Source organism: Hypomesus nipponensis, chromosome 6, assembly GCF_054491055.1.
Source record: "Hypomesus nipponensis isolate SF chromosome 6, ASM5449105v1, whole genome shotgun sequence".
In the NCBI taxonomy this organism is placed as follows: domain Eukaryota; kingdom Metazoa; phylum Chordata; class Actinopteri; order Osmeriformes; family Osmeridae; genus Hypomesus; species Hypomesus nipponensis.
Window position 1 is genome coordinate 16,765,001 of NC_140366.1, and position 12,500 is coordinate 16,777,500.

A 12,500-nucleotide genomic window follows, 5' to 3' on the forward strand; every position below is an offset into this window, starting at 1 on the left:
GGCCAGGCCTTCGCTAGGCCCTGGCCCCCCAGCTAGCAGAGAAGTGCTCAACATTGCTGTGATATTGTGATACTTCGGATGCCCTTAATGGCCATTGTTCAGAGCGCCAAGATTTAATGCTCTCTCTCTCTCTCTCTCTCTCTCTCTCTCTCTCTCTTTCGAGTTTCTCCCACTCTCTTTCTCTTCACAAACACACACTCTCTTTTCCTGTGTAGGTACACTACACTACAGTAGCTGACCCAGTGAAATGTTGCTTGTGTTATGCAATGCCCCTGGGCTAAAGCCACTATCCCCAGCTTCGAATTATAACACACACATATCACAGAGTACCTTCTATTTAAACCCACTCTAAAACAACTCCAGCACTTTCTAGCAGAAGACATCTCTGCTATTAAACGACTTCTATTAACTTCAGCAGAATGAACAACGTTACCTGTTTCGGGCCCTACGTGCAGTGGCTCTACAGCCCCACCCTGAGAACATGGCATACTTCACCCCACTTGTTCTCCAAAAAAGGGAATCCACTCATCAATAATTAACATCTAGGGACTGCGTGTGAGTCCGTAGATGCTGACATGCTCGTCTGGATAATGGGGTGGAAAGGAGGCTTTGAAAACAGACTGGGTTGGACCCTGAGTGCTTTTAGCCCAGAAAACCACCAAGGTGGAAGTGGGAGAGAGGGGCACGTAGGGAGATAGAGGCAGGAGTCGGGGCATGGGCTGAGGCAGAGAGAGGCCGAAGAACAGGCAAAAAAGATGCAGAGATAGAGATGAAGACAGGAGTTAGAGGCTGTGGCAGGGTTAGAGGCAGAGTTCGGGGAGAGACAGAGGCAGAGACAAATGAAGAGACACAGTTAGAAGCAGACAGAGTTAGGGAGAGGCAGAGTTAAAGGCGGCTAAGCACAGCAGACAGCTAAACCTGCTAGTATTGACCCGTGATTAGTGGTTTGTTAGCGCAGCTGCGTTACACAGATGTTCCATGCTTCATGAAGGAGGGTGTGTTTGAACAATGAGCAAGGGAATATGGCCCCAATTACATTCTGTACTCTATCAAATTTATAGGCGTTGTCATTTATGGAGTTACGTTGTACAGTGTTCTAGTTATCAGTAATAATCTCAAGATTCCTGTCTGTTTATGGCTCTAAGCAGCATCAATAGACAGACTGTTTGAGAGCATTTTCCATGATCAACTGTGCCCGTGTGGGCTCTGAGATAGGGTTCATTTAGCTCGCATTCACAAAGGAATGAAGTGAGAGTGCCTGGTCAAGGGGAGGTTGAGAGAGTGTGTGCTTGTGTGTGTGTGCTTGTGTGTGTGTGTGTGTGTGTTCACACTGTGTGTGTAGATACACTTGAAATAGGCGACTCCTGGATGGAGGTACTGAGCACTTCATTGGACGTCAATGCAGTGGGCTCCCAGTGTGAGTCTACACCCTCCCCCCTCCCTTTGGGTGCAGTGGGCCAGTGACAGTCTACGACCCCCCCCCCCCCCCTTGGGTGCAGTGGGCTCCCAGTGAGAGTCTACACCCCCCCCCCTCCCCTTGGGTGCAGTGGGCCAGTGACAGTCTACACCCTCCCCCCTCCCCTTGGGTGCAGTGGGCCAGTGACAGTCTACACCCTCCCCCCTCCCCTTGGGTGCAGTGGGCCAGTGACAGTCTACACCCTCCCCCCTCCCCTTGGGTGCAGTGGGCTCCCAGTGACAGTCTACATCCCCCCCTCCCCTTGGGTGCAGTGGGCCAGTGACAGTCTACACCCTCCCCCCTCCCCTTGGGTGCAGTGGGCTCCCAGTGACAGTCTACACCCTCCCCCCTCCCCTTGGGTGCAGTGGGCTCCCAGTGACAGTCTACATCCCCCCCTCCCCTTGGGTGCAGTGGGCCAGTGACAGTCTACACCCTCCCCCCTCCCCTTGGGTGCAGTGGGCTCCCAGTGACAGTCTACACCCTCCCCCCTCCCCTTGGGTGCAGTGGGCTCCCAGTGACAGTCTACACCCCCCCCCCCCCTTCCTCCCTCCCAACACAGCCAGACTCCTAGTGTCTCAGTGACCGCTTATCTATTCTTTAAAAACATTGACTGTTGGAAGTCAGAAGCGGTGAGGGAGGGAGGAAGAAGTGCTTCTCGTCATCTCCTGGAGGTGTGCTGGTGGTGGTGGTGTCTGTGTGCTGATGTTAGCCTCAAGGCTAGATAACAAACACCATATGGGCGGCAAGGCCTTCTTAAAGGAGCCCATGCTCTGTGAGGAGATGACTGGAGTGTGATGGTGATGATGATGATGATGATGATAGTGATGATGATGATGATAGTGATGATGATGATGATGATGATGATGATGATGATGATGATGATGATGATGATGATGATGATGATGGAGGTGAGGATGATGATGATGATAGTGATGATGATGATGATGATGATGATGATGATAGTGATGATGATGATGATAGTGATGATGATGATGATGATGATGATGATAGTGATGATGATGATGATAGTGATGATGATGATGATGATGATGATGATGATGATGATGATGATGATGATGATGGTGATGATGATGATGGAGGTGAGGATGATGATGATGATAGTGATGATGATGATGATGATGATAGTGATGATGATGATGATGATGATGATGATGATGATGATGATGATGATGATGATGATGATGATGATGATGATGATGATGATGATGATGATGGTGATGATGATGATGGAGGTGAGGATGATGATGATGCCGATCATGGTGATTTTTCCGTCCTGGCTTTCCAGACTGGCTGGGAGAGATCTGTAGCGCCGTATACTGTGCTCATTTCACAATACTACATGACGTGCTGTATGTCACAGTAATGCACGGAGGCACCTGTTCAACATGTGAAGCCACATATGTTTCTGATCTGATCAGAGTCGTATTTGATCTTGGCCACGGCAGCTGCGGATCGCGTGCGGTGCGTTTGAAACCAGGGCAGTGGAACTGCTCCCTGTCCGCTCTGTCTCACACAGCGTGGGAGAAGTCAGTGCAGTCTTGTGATCCATACAGACTGTATATATAGCTGCAGCCAGAGTGGGCTTCTCTGAGAGAGGTGTGCTGTTTCCTCGGAGCACTGTGATGCAACACTGCGCCCACCCTGCAGGGCTGCCCGGGCCCACAGAGACGTCACCACGCAGGGTCACGTCCAGCCCCTCTGAGGGCGGAGGCGGCGCACAATAATGCCGATAATCCCCCCTGACCCGTTTTTTTGGATTCGCCTTTTCGTTTCCATCCAAACCGAAGGGGAAGTTTGACGAGTTTGACGTGAACCAGTACAAGCCACACTCGTGAAATTCTCAGTAGTGTTGAAGTGAATGAGCGGCATGTTGAACTACTGAATAAACCAATTCAGCGGTTGAAGGGCTTGTTTTGTGTCGGTATCCATGTCTGTTGACATTCCTGGGTCCTCTCTCACTCAGCAGACTGAGGACACAGCTCTGCAGTTTAATAGCGTTACGCGACTACATTTCAATATGATACCCTTTACAGTTTGCACCTAGAAAGACAAGCAGCATCCATTGGAAAGTACTCAAAAGGTGTCTACAGTGCTCTTCTTGATTCCACGTGAAGGTGTTTGGAGAGAGTGCATTCAAGGATGACAGAGTTGTACTGTGGGCCTTTTAGGTAAAAACCTAGTAGATACACACACATACACAAACACACACACACCAACACAAACAAACACAAGACAACAAGACAGTTCAGCTGGTTTGCTCTGCTCCGGTCCCAGGGCCTGTAGAGATCTCATTAAGATGAAGCCTCAGATCTGAGGGCACCTCACAGAGTCATCTGTGCCTGCTTCAGGATCACATCACATAGCAGAGAGCTGTCCCCCATCAGCCATGAGAGAGCACAGATCTCGAAACAGGCTTCCAAGAGCAGGAGTCCCGTTTACTGGATCGTTACGGCATCCCTCCTTTTGCATGACCCTTATCGCTACCTTATTATAGCTTATGTTAATCACCAACTATGTGTTCAGGATTTTTTGGGAGGATTCTGTTTGAACCACTTTTTCGTTTGTTTACTGTAGCGATGCCTTCTGTCCCCAGTGTCCATAACTCAGGCACAATCATGTGTTCTCCAAACCATCGCTGGCTGGTCTAACTCTAGATTACACTCTGTATTTAGATTGCAGCTGCCCCCTCAACCCCCGACTTGATATGCCAAAGTTATTGGTCTGTGTGTGTGTGTGACTGTCCCAGCCCTAAGTGCCATGTGTATTTTTATCCGAGGGGATTGGAGGGGTGTGGCAGCAGAGAATGCCTCCTGCCAGAACACTCACACACCAACTCTCCATGGCTCCCCCTCTGATCCCTTAGAGGCATGAGAGCTGTTGTACATGATCTTATAGTGTGTATGTGTGTATGGAGGTGCGTGTGTGGGTGGGTGTGTGGGTGTGTGTGTGGGTGTGGAGTACAGTGACCATTCCTGGTTGTCACTGCTCAGTGCCCTGACTGTCAGCTGCCGGTCATACTACTAACTGGACAAGCTGTCTCTACGCTCTGCTGTTTCTTACTCTCTCTCTCTCTCTCTCTCTCTCTCTCTCTCTCTCTCTCTCTCTCTCTCTCTCTCTCTCTCTCTCTCTCTCTCTCTCTCTCTCTCTCTGCTTTTCTCTGCTTTCCTCTGCTTTCCTCTGTCTCTTTCATACTCTCTGTCCTTGTCTCTGCTCTCTCTCTCTCTCTTTCTGTGTTAGAAAGAATAACAGAGACAGGGTGTGAGGGACTGTGGAGCAGGCGGGGGGGTGGGGGTAGGAGCATCAGGGGATGGGGGTGGGTGGGGGGATGGGGGTGGGGGGATGGGGGGATGGGGGTGGGTGGGGGTGGGCCTATGGTGTCCATGCATGGAGGTTGGCAGGAAGCCGGAGTTGTGTGTGTGTGTGTGCATGTATTCTGTATGTGTGTCTTCACACTGTCCTAAGGAGAGAGGACACGTAACACACACACACACACACACACACACACTTAGCTGCAGTGGTGGCACCAGGAGCAAGCTGATGTAAAGAGCTGAAGGAGGCTGGAGAAGGTCAGTGCTGCTGGTTCAGGACGGGGCCGGCAGAGGGAAGGTGGGAGAGGAACAGAAAGGGGACGTGTCCCAGCTCTGCCTGCTCCTGGTCTGCTCACCCTGCTGCCGTAGGCACTTTTCCACGGGCCGGCACTATCCCATTGGGAGTCATCAGAGTGTGCAGGCAGGGGCAGACACTACAGGGAGCTGGATCCGCTCACCCACAGGCTACTGACTTCTTGGGAACACCACCTGGCTCCTATGTACCTCTGCCTCGGATAACCGCTCAGCCATTTTCTTAGGAGTGGTCTGACATCTTGCTCTTTCTGTAGCCTTCTTGGTTTAACAACGCTGTGGACTTGGAGTATGGACGTTGGTTGCCGTAGGAACGTCAGGTCTGGATGACTGATAGCTAAAATCTGGTGCTGGGACAAGGCTGTACCACCATGGCTCATTCGGAGTATTTAGATTGGCTGAACGAGGCTGTGAATCTTTTCCCAGGTACTGTAAGCTTGCTGATTGGCTGGAGCAGGGACAAATAGCTTTCTTTTTAGACAGACCTTTTAATAATGTACAAAGCTACATGGATACACACACTGATATAAGTACAAGTTGCGTTGTATTACTCATATTTTAGTTAAGGTGTTATCGTTGCACTGTTGTTGAGATATTATTGTTGAATTGTGCCTGATAGCTGAGATGTTGTTTTTTGTACTATCCCTGATAAGTCCAGAACATTCCTCAACTCTGCTGTCACAACTATGCACTTTTGATCCTTTTTATTTTACTGCTGTACTTTTCATGTGCACTGTTTGTACGTCGTTTAGGGGAAAAGTGCCTGCTAAATGGTACAATCTAAAAAGAACAGCAAAAAAAATCATTTTAAAGGAAGATACTTGTTGCTGAAGCCCACCTTGAACTAAAAGCTGTATTTGGAGATAATGAGAGACACGTCAACAGCAGAATAGAAAAAGTCTAACCAGACTGTTATTTACTGCGGAATGAAAAACCTTCACTAGGATAGAACACCTCTCAGCTGATGTAAACAAGACTGTTGAACCACGACGGGAACAGCTTAAGGGAACAAACCAGCACATCTTCAGTGCAGAGACGGCGTCTGATGAGAAGGCACAGGGACGGTTCTGGACCGGCAGCATGCAGTCTGGCCAGAGAGACAGACTTCCATGCTTTGAACAGACCTGTAAGGTTCCTGACAAAGACTATGTCTTAGGACTGCTTTTAGAAGGTTTTTCTCTTAAGAGTTTGATGAATGATTCATGCTTTTAGAATTCCTAAGGAGGGATGGTTAACAAAGTGAACCCATAGCTAAACTGCTTAAATATAAATGACTGAAGGATTTATTATTTTTCTCTTACAGCACACGGTTGTGTTGCCAGGGAGAGGCTGACTTGAAGGAAGGCCACTCATTTGCCTAATAATAACAGCTGAGGCTGTGTGTTTCATTTTGATATGGGCTGTGCAAGGAAATATATGTATGAGCACCATTGCTAAGTGACTGTGCTCTGTCCCAGATACAGAATTATATTTATGTTCTGAAGATCTAAAGAAAACATGCAACTGCATTTGCATGTTAATTGAACAAACTCAGTGAGCTGTGGGAGGGTCTATAACCCAGTTACTAACCAGCCCTTCTTTAGCATAGCTAACATGTGCTTGGGGACCAAAACACATGGGCAAACACACACACACATATACAGTATGTGTTTGTTGTTGCTCAGTTTGGGAAAGGGGGGGGAGATGCCCGCCGTAGCTCAGAGGGTGACAGATGGTCAGCCTGGGAGTCAGGAACCCTGCCCTGTGTGTGTGTGTGTGTGTGTGTGTGTGTGGGGGTGTGGGTGTGTGATTCTGCGGTGCTCTCTATAAAGATGCTTTTTAGTTCCACAGTGACTGTGTTAAGCAGAGGAAGGCTCACATTTACAGGGAAAGGTCAGTCCTGGTCTCTCATTGACTCTATAATATGTGGAGGAGAATGAACTGAATACACACACATAAATGTGTGCACACTCACACACACATATAATTCCGCAGCGTGCGTACAATAACGCTATATTTACCTAAGTTGTGCAGTCTCTTTCTCATTACCAACCACTGTTACCTTTCTGAGTGACATTGTTCCTCTGTGGTGCAATAACCTTGCAGACATTATTGTTCTTTATAAAGTGCTTTACAATCTGCTCATATATTACTGCTCAATAGCTGCTTGTGCGGCAGCCAACAAAAGCTGTGCATGAAGTAGTTCCTCTAGCCTTCCCGAAGAGGCTCCCAGGCCTGAGCTCTTGAATACAGTTCTCTTCAGAAACCAGGAGAGAGCTTGTCTAAGTAGGCAGCCATAACAGCCACTGACCCCCCCCCCCCCCCCCCTCAAGGAGGTCTCCACGACATGGTTCGTTTTGCCCCGGTTCAAACCCCGCTGAGATGGCTAAGTCTCTCTGTGAAGTGTACAGTAGGCCTTATATAACAGCCAGGAGAGTGTATGGTACAGTACAGTATGTCATGTGTGCGTGTGTGTGTGTGCGTGTGTGTGGTTTACATTACATTTACATTTAGTCATTTAGCAGATGCTCTTATCCAGAGCGACTTACAGTAAGTACAGGGACATTCCCCCCCGAGGCAAGTAGGGTGAAGTGCCTTGCCCAAGGACACAACGTCATTTTGCTCGGCCAGGAATCGAACCAGCAACGTTCTGATTACTTGCCCGATTCCCTAACCGCTCAGCCACCTGACTCCTGATTGCGTCCCTGTCCTGTGCGAGCCTCTCAGCAGATCTCTCTGTGCCAGTCCTCCCTCTGTCTCTCCTCAGTTCAGGCCGACCAGGGAGCGCTAAGCCCACCCAGCCTCTCTAAGCTCCTTCCCAAGACTCACCATCTAGGTCAGGGGCTTCATCCAGACGCATGATGACAGCCCAGTTGTTCATGTTAGGCTGCCTACATGCTCACACACATGTTAAAGTATTCTTGTGTTTTCTCTCTCATTCTCGTATTCTCTGCCCTCTGTCACTCTATGGCTCATGGACACACGCATATACATACATGTATAAACATATACACAGTCCACTTGCTCATGTATCTGTGTAGCATCAGGGTGCTGTGAGCATGTTACAGGTTACAATGTTCTCCTCAACCATGATCATGCTGAAAAATCCTCTCCTTGCCCCTCCCCTCTCTCCTCTCTCCTCTCCTCTCCTCTCCTCTCCTCTCCTCTCCTCTCCTCTCCTCTCCTCTCCTCTCCTCTCCTCTCCTCTCCTCTCCTCTCCTCTCCTCTCCTCTCCTCTCCTCTCCTCTCCTCTCCTCTCCCCTCCCCTCCCCTCCCCTCCCCTCCCCTCCCCTCCCCTCCCCTCCCCTCCCCTCCCCTCCCCTCCCCTCCCCTCCCCTCCCCTCTCCTCTCCTCCCCTCCCCTCTCCTCTCCTCTCCTCCTCTGCTCTCCTCTCCTCTCAGGCCAGTCAGCCAGTGAGTTGGTTTCACACACTTCTGTTAATTCACTGGCTGTTCTATTTTGGGACCTCGAAGGGCTTTTATCAGTAGTGTCGATGCATGTTTCTGCTGCTCTATCCTGAGTGGAGGACAGAGTCTGTTGAGAGGGTGGAGCTACAGGAAAAGTAACAGGGTCACACACCTTCGGCCAATATGTGGAGATTTTGCTGGCGATCAGCCAATAGCAGAAAGGATTGTTGGCATGTCCGCAGTGCGTAAGAGGAGATGATTGGCAGGTCAGCAGAAAATAGTTAAGTACAGGGGAACTCCTGGAGGAATGCAGTAACACGCACGTTTCCAGGTTATTTGGGGAAAAGACACGTGTGAAAGGCATGTGTGGGATGTGTTTGCGCTGCAAGGAGCTTAAGTTCTCGTCCAGCTCGTAGTTAGCTTTGTGAAACTGTGTTCTAGAATTGATAAGATGGTGAACTAGCAGTAGAGAGACTTGAAGAACAACGAAAGCCTAAATTCTGACAACAATGAACGCCTCTGTGGGCCTCTGTGGGCCTCTGTGGGCCTCTGTGGGCCTCTGTGGGCCTCTGTGGGCCTCTGTGGGCCTCTGTGGGCCTCTGTGGTCGTAGCGCAGGTGGAGGTTGCTGCTCTGGCTGTCTCAGGCTGACTGTGAGCGAGCAGACACACCGTGCTGTCCCCCAGCCTCCCCTGTTCTGACTCGCTCTGAGAGGATAGACCCTCCAAGGCTGATTCTGACAGGAAAAGAGAGCCGTGCCCGAGATGCTTCACTGTGCACACGCCGTGAGCGATGTGAGCGTGTTTACGACCCTTTCTACTGTTCAGGTAGCGGATCTTCATGTTGATCTCTGTTCGTGTGGGAGACTGTGACACTGTGGATTCCCAGGTGGAGGCTTTGTGATGTGGTTTACATTTTACACTTTAGTCATTTAGCAGACGCTCTTATCCAGAGCGACTTACAGTTAATACAGGGACATTCCCCCCTGGGGTAAGCAGGTTGAAGTGCCTTGCCCAAGGACACAACGTCATTTTTCACGTCCCGGGAATCGAACAGGCAACCTTCTGATTAAAAGGCAGATTCCCTAACCGCTCAGCCACCTGACTCCCTTTGACCCCTCGTGTACTGTACTATACTGCACTATTGCACTGTACAGTACTGTACTATAATGTACTGTGCTGGACTATAATGTACTGTGCTGTACTATAATGTACTGTGCTGTACTATGTCCATGCCCCCAAGGAGCCTTCAACCTTCAACCCTGCCTCTGTGTATCCCCTCCTCTCCCTCACCTGTTCTCAGCTTCTCTTTTCCTTCACTTCTCTCTATCTCTCTCTCTCTATCTCTCTCTCTCTCTCTCTCTCTCTCTCTATCTCTCTCTCTCTCTCTCTCTCTCTCTCTCTCTCTCTCTCTCTCTCTCTCTCTCTCTCTCTCTCTCTCTCTCTCTCTCTCCCCTCCCCCTCCCTCCCTCCCTCCCTCCCCCTCCCTCCCTCCCTCCCTCCCTCCCTCTCTCCCTCTCTCTCTCTCTCTCTCTCTCTCTCTCTCTCTCTCTCTCTCTCTCTCCCTCCCTCCCCCCCCCCTCTCCCTCCCTCCCTCCCTCCCTCCATCCCTATCTCTCGTGTTTGAGTCCACTAAATCAGCTGGCTGAATCTTCTCTGGGGAGGGGTGATCAAACAAAATGAAATTGATTTCATTCATCATTGTGATCATCTGGCCAGGAGGACTGTGTGGGTTCCTGCTGGAGCGTAGGAACACTGTGCTCCTCAGGTGCTGTGAACGACAGGCCTGGTTTGTAAGTGGGCACATGACTGTGTGCTGTGTGGATCCTGGTGGGTTTGGGCCGGCACCGACGACAGCAGCAGTCCCACAGACAGAAGCTTGTTTCTCTCAGAGGACAACGGGACCGAGATGGAGGGGCAAGGAGGGAGGGAGACAGACACAAACCGTCTCTTTCATGAGCGAGGCAGCAGAGTCGTCCTGACGACATCATCTGTCTCTGGCTGGGGACACTCATCCTCCACACACCCACCATTCACCAGGGACCTGTCACACACACACACACACACACATACACACGAACACACACACACACACACACTCACACTGGTGTCTGAAACACTCATCTTACTGACACAGATATAGGGCCCATGCCTTTCATAGTCAGCACACTGGCTCAAAAACATCTCTCTGTCCCTCCTCTTTGGTTTAAACCTTAAAGTTCATTTGCTGCTAATGGTATTTACATTTACATTTATTAATTTAGCAGACGCTTTCATCCAAAGTGACTTCCAAGAGAGAGCTTTACAAAGTGCATAGGTCACTGATAATAACAACAAGATAGCCCCATAGCATTGCGGGTAGCCAAAAACAAGAAGTACATATTGTGAACAACCAAAAAATAAGTGCTTAAGGGAAAGAAAAAAAAGAGCATGTAGTTAAGCAAGTTACAATTAAACAACATGAATCTATAAGTGCAAGTGTACCTGTAGGAAAGCAATACAAATAGGATTAACTAAAATAGAATACAACAGTTTAAATCAGCTACCACTAACCAACAAGAGCAACAGTCTAGCAAGTCATTCAGATCCTTGAGGAAACTAGCATTGGGTTGAGCAAACCATTCCAAAGTACCGTTGTACTCCCGAAAAAAGTGGGTCTTGAGCCTTCTCTTGAAGGTGGAGAGACAGTCTGTGTCTCTGATGGAGGTGGGGAGTTGATTCCACCACTGGGGGGCCAGGCAGGAGAAGAGCTTGTGTTGGGACCGGGCGGTCTTGAGCGGTGGGAATTACGACACAAGCTTTAGGACAGTAAATCTTCCACCCTTTACAGCCCAGTGTGTGATGACAAGTGTTAAGACCCTTGTTTATATGAACACAGGCACCAAACATTACATGCTAACTAATCTTCTCAAGGCTGTGAGTTTTCACGTGTGTGTTTGTGCGTGTGTGTGAATATGTCAGCGTGGACGTTGGAGGGTGTTGAATCTCTTTACTCCCACAGCTCCTCAGCCAGCTTCTCTGCCTCTTCACCTCAACAGTACATTTAGCACATCAACACAGCACATTTACACAAAGCTATCCTTACGGAATGGTCCAAACGCCGACACACACCCCTGCTATGGAATGTCTCCTTAAACGCACTTGGAGTCTTGTGGATGTGGCTTTATTGTAAAACTGCTTGCGGGAGACGCAGCTCCTAAGACGTCTTCTTCTGTGGTGTTCCAGGGAGACACAGCTCCTAAGATGTCTTCTTCTGTGGTGTTCCAGGGAAAACACAGCTCCTAAGATGTCTTCTTCTGTGGTGTTCCAGGGAAAACACAGCTCCTAAGATGTCTTCTTCTGTGGTGTTCCAGGGAAAACACAGCTCCTAAGATGTCTTCTTCTGTGGTGTTCCAGGTTTGTCCGGGTTTTCCAGCATGTTTGGGAAGAAGAAGAAGCGGCTGGAGATCTCGGCTCCGTCTAACTTTGAGCACCGGGTCCACACCGGCTTCGACGCCCGCGAGCAGAAGTTCACTGGTCTGCCTCAGCAATGGCAGAGCCTCCTGGCAGACACTGCCAACAGACCCAAACCCATGGTAGACCCGTCCTACATCACCCCCATACAACTGGCACCCATGAAGGTAGAGCAGATAGACAGACTCAGTGCCACCACGCTGGCATCACACATCTGTCTCTCTCTCTCTCTCTCTCTCTCTCTTTCTCTGTCTCTCTGTCTCTCTCTTTCTCTCTCTCTCTCTTTCTCTCTCTCTCTCTCTCTCTCTCTCTCTCTCTCTCTCTCTCTCTTCTCTCTCTCTCTCTCTCTCTCTCGCTCTCTCTCTCTCTCTCTCTCTCTCTGTCTCTCTCTCTCTCTCTCTCTCTCTCTCTCTCTCTCTCTGTATCTCTCTCTGTCTCTCTCTCTCTCTCTCTCTCTCTCTCTCTCTCTCTCTCTCTCTCTCTCTCTCTCTCTCTCTCTCTCTCTCTCTCTCTCTCTGTCTCTCTCTCCCTCTTTCTGTCCCCCTCTTTCTCTCTCCCTCTTTTTGT

The 12,500-nt window shown here is 49.6% G+C and overlaps 1 protein-coding gene across 2 annotated transcripts in view; it reads left to right on the forward strand.

Moving 5' to 3' along the window:
* The window catches only part of pak5 (p21 protein (Cdc42/Rac)-activated kinase 5), a 52,267-nt gene that overhangs the window by 10,090 nt on the left and 29,677 nt on the right, over window positions 1–12,500 (forward strand). Inside the window, exons 1-2 of one of the 2 annotated variants that reach the window (XM_084699999.1) lie at window positions 5,116–5,523; window positions 11,877–12,100. In XM_084699999.1, coding sequence (XP_084556125.1) covers window positions 5,469–5,523; window positions 11,877–12,100 — 279 coding nt within the window. In that variant the 5' untranslated portion in view covers window positions 5,116–5,468. Of the gene's footprint in view, window positions 1–5,115; window positions 5,524–11,876; window positions 12,101–12,500 lie in introns of those variants that run through there. The other variant, XM_084700000.1, reaches the window with a different exon arrangement.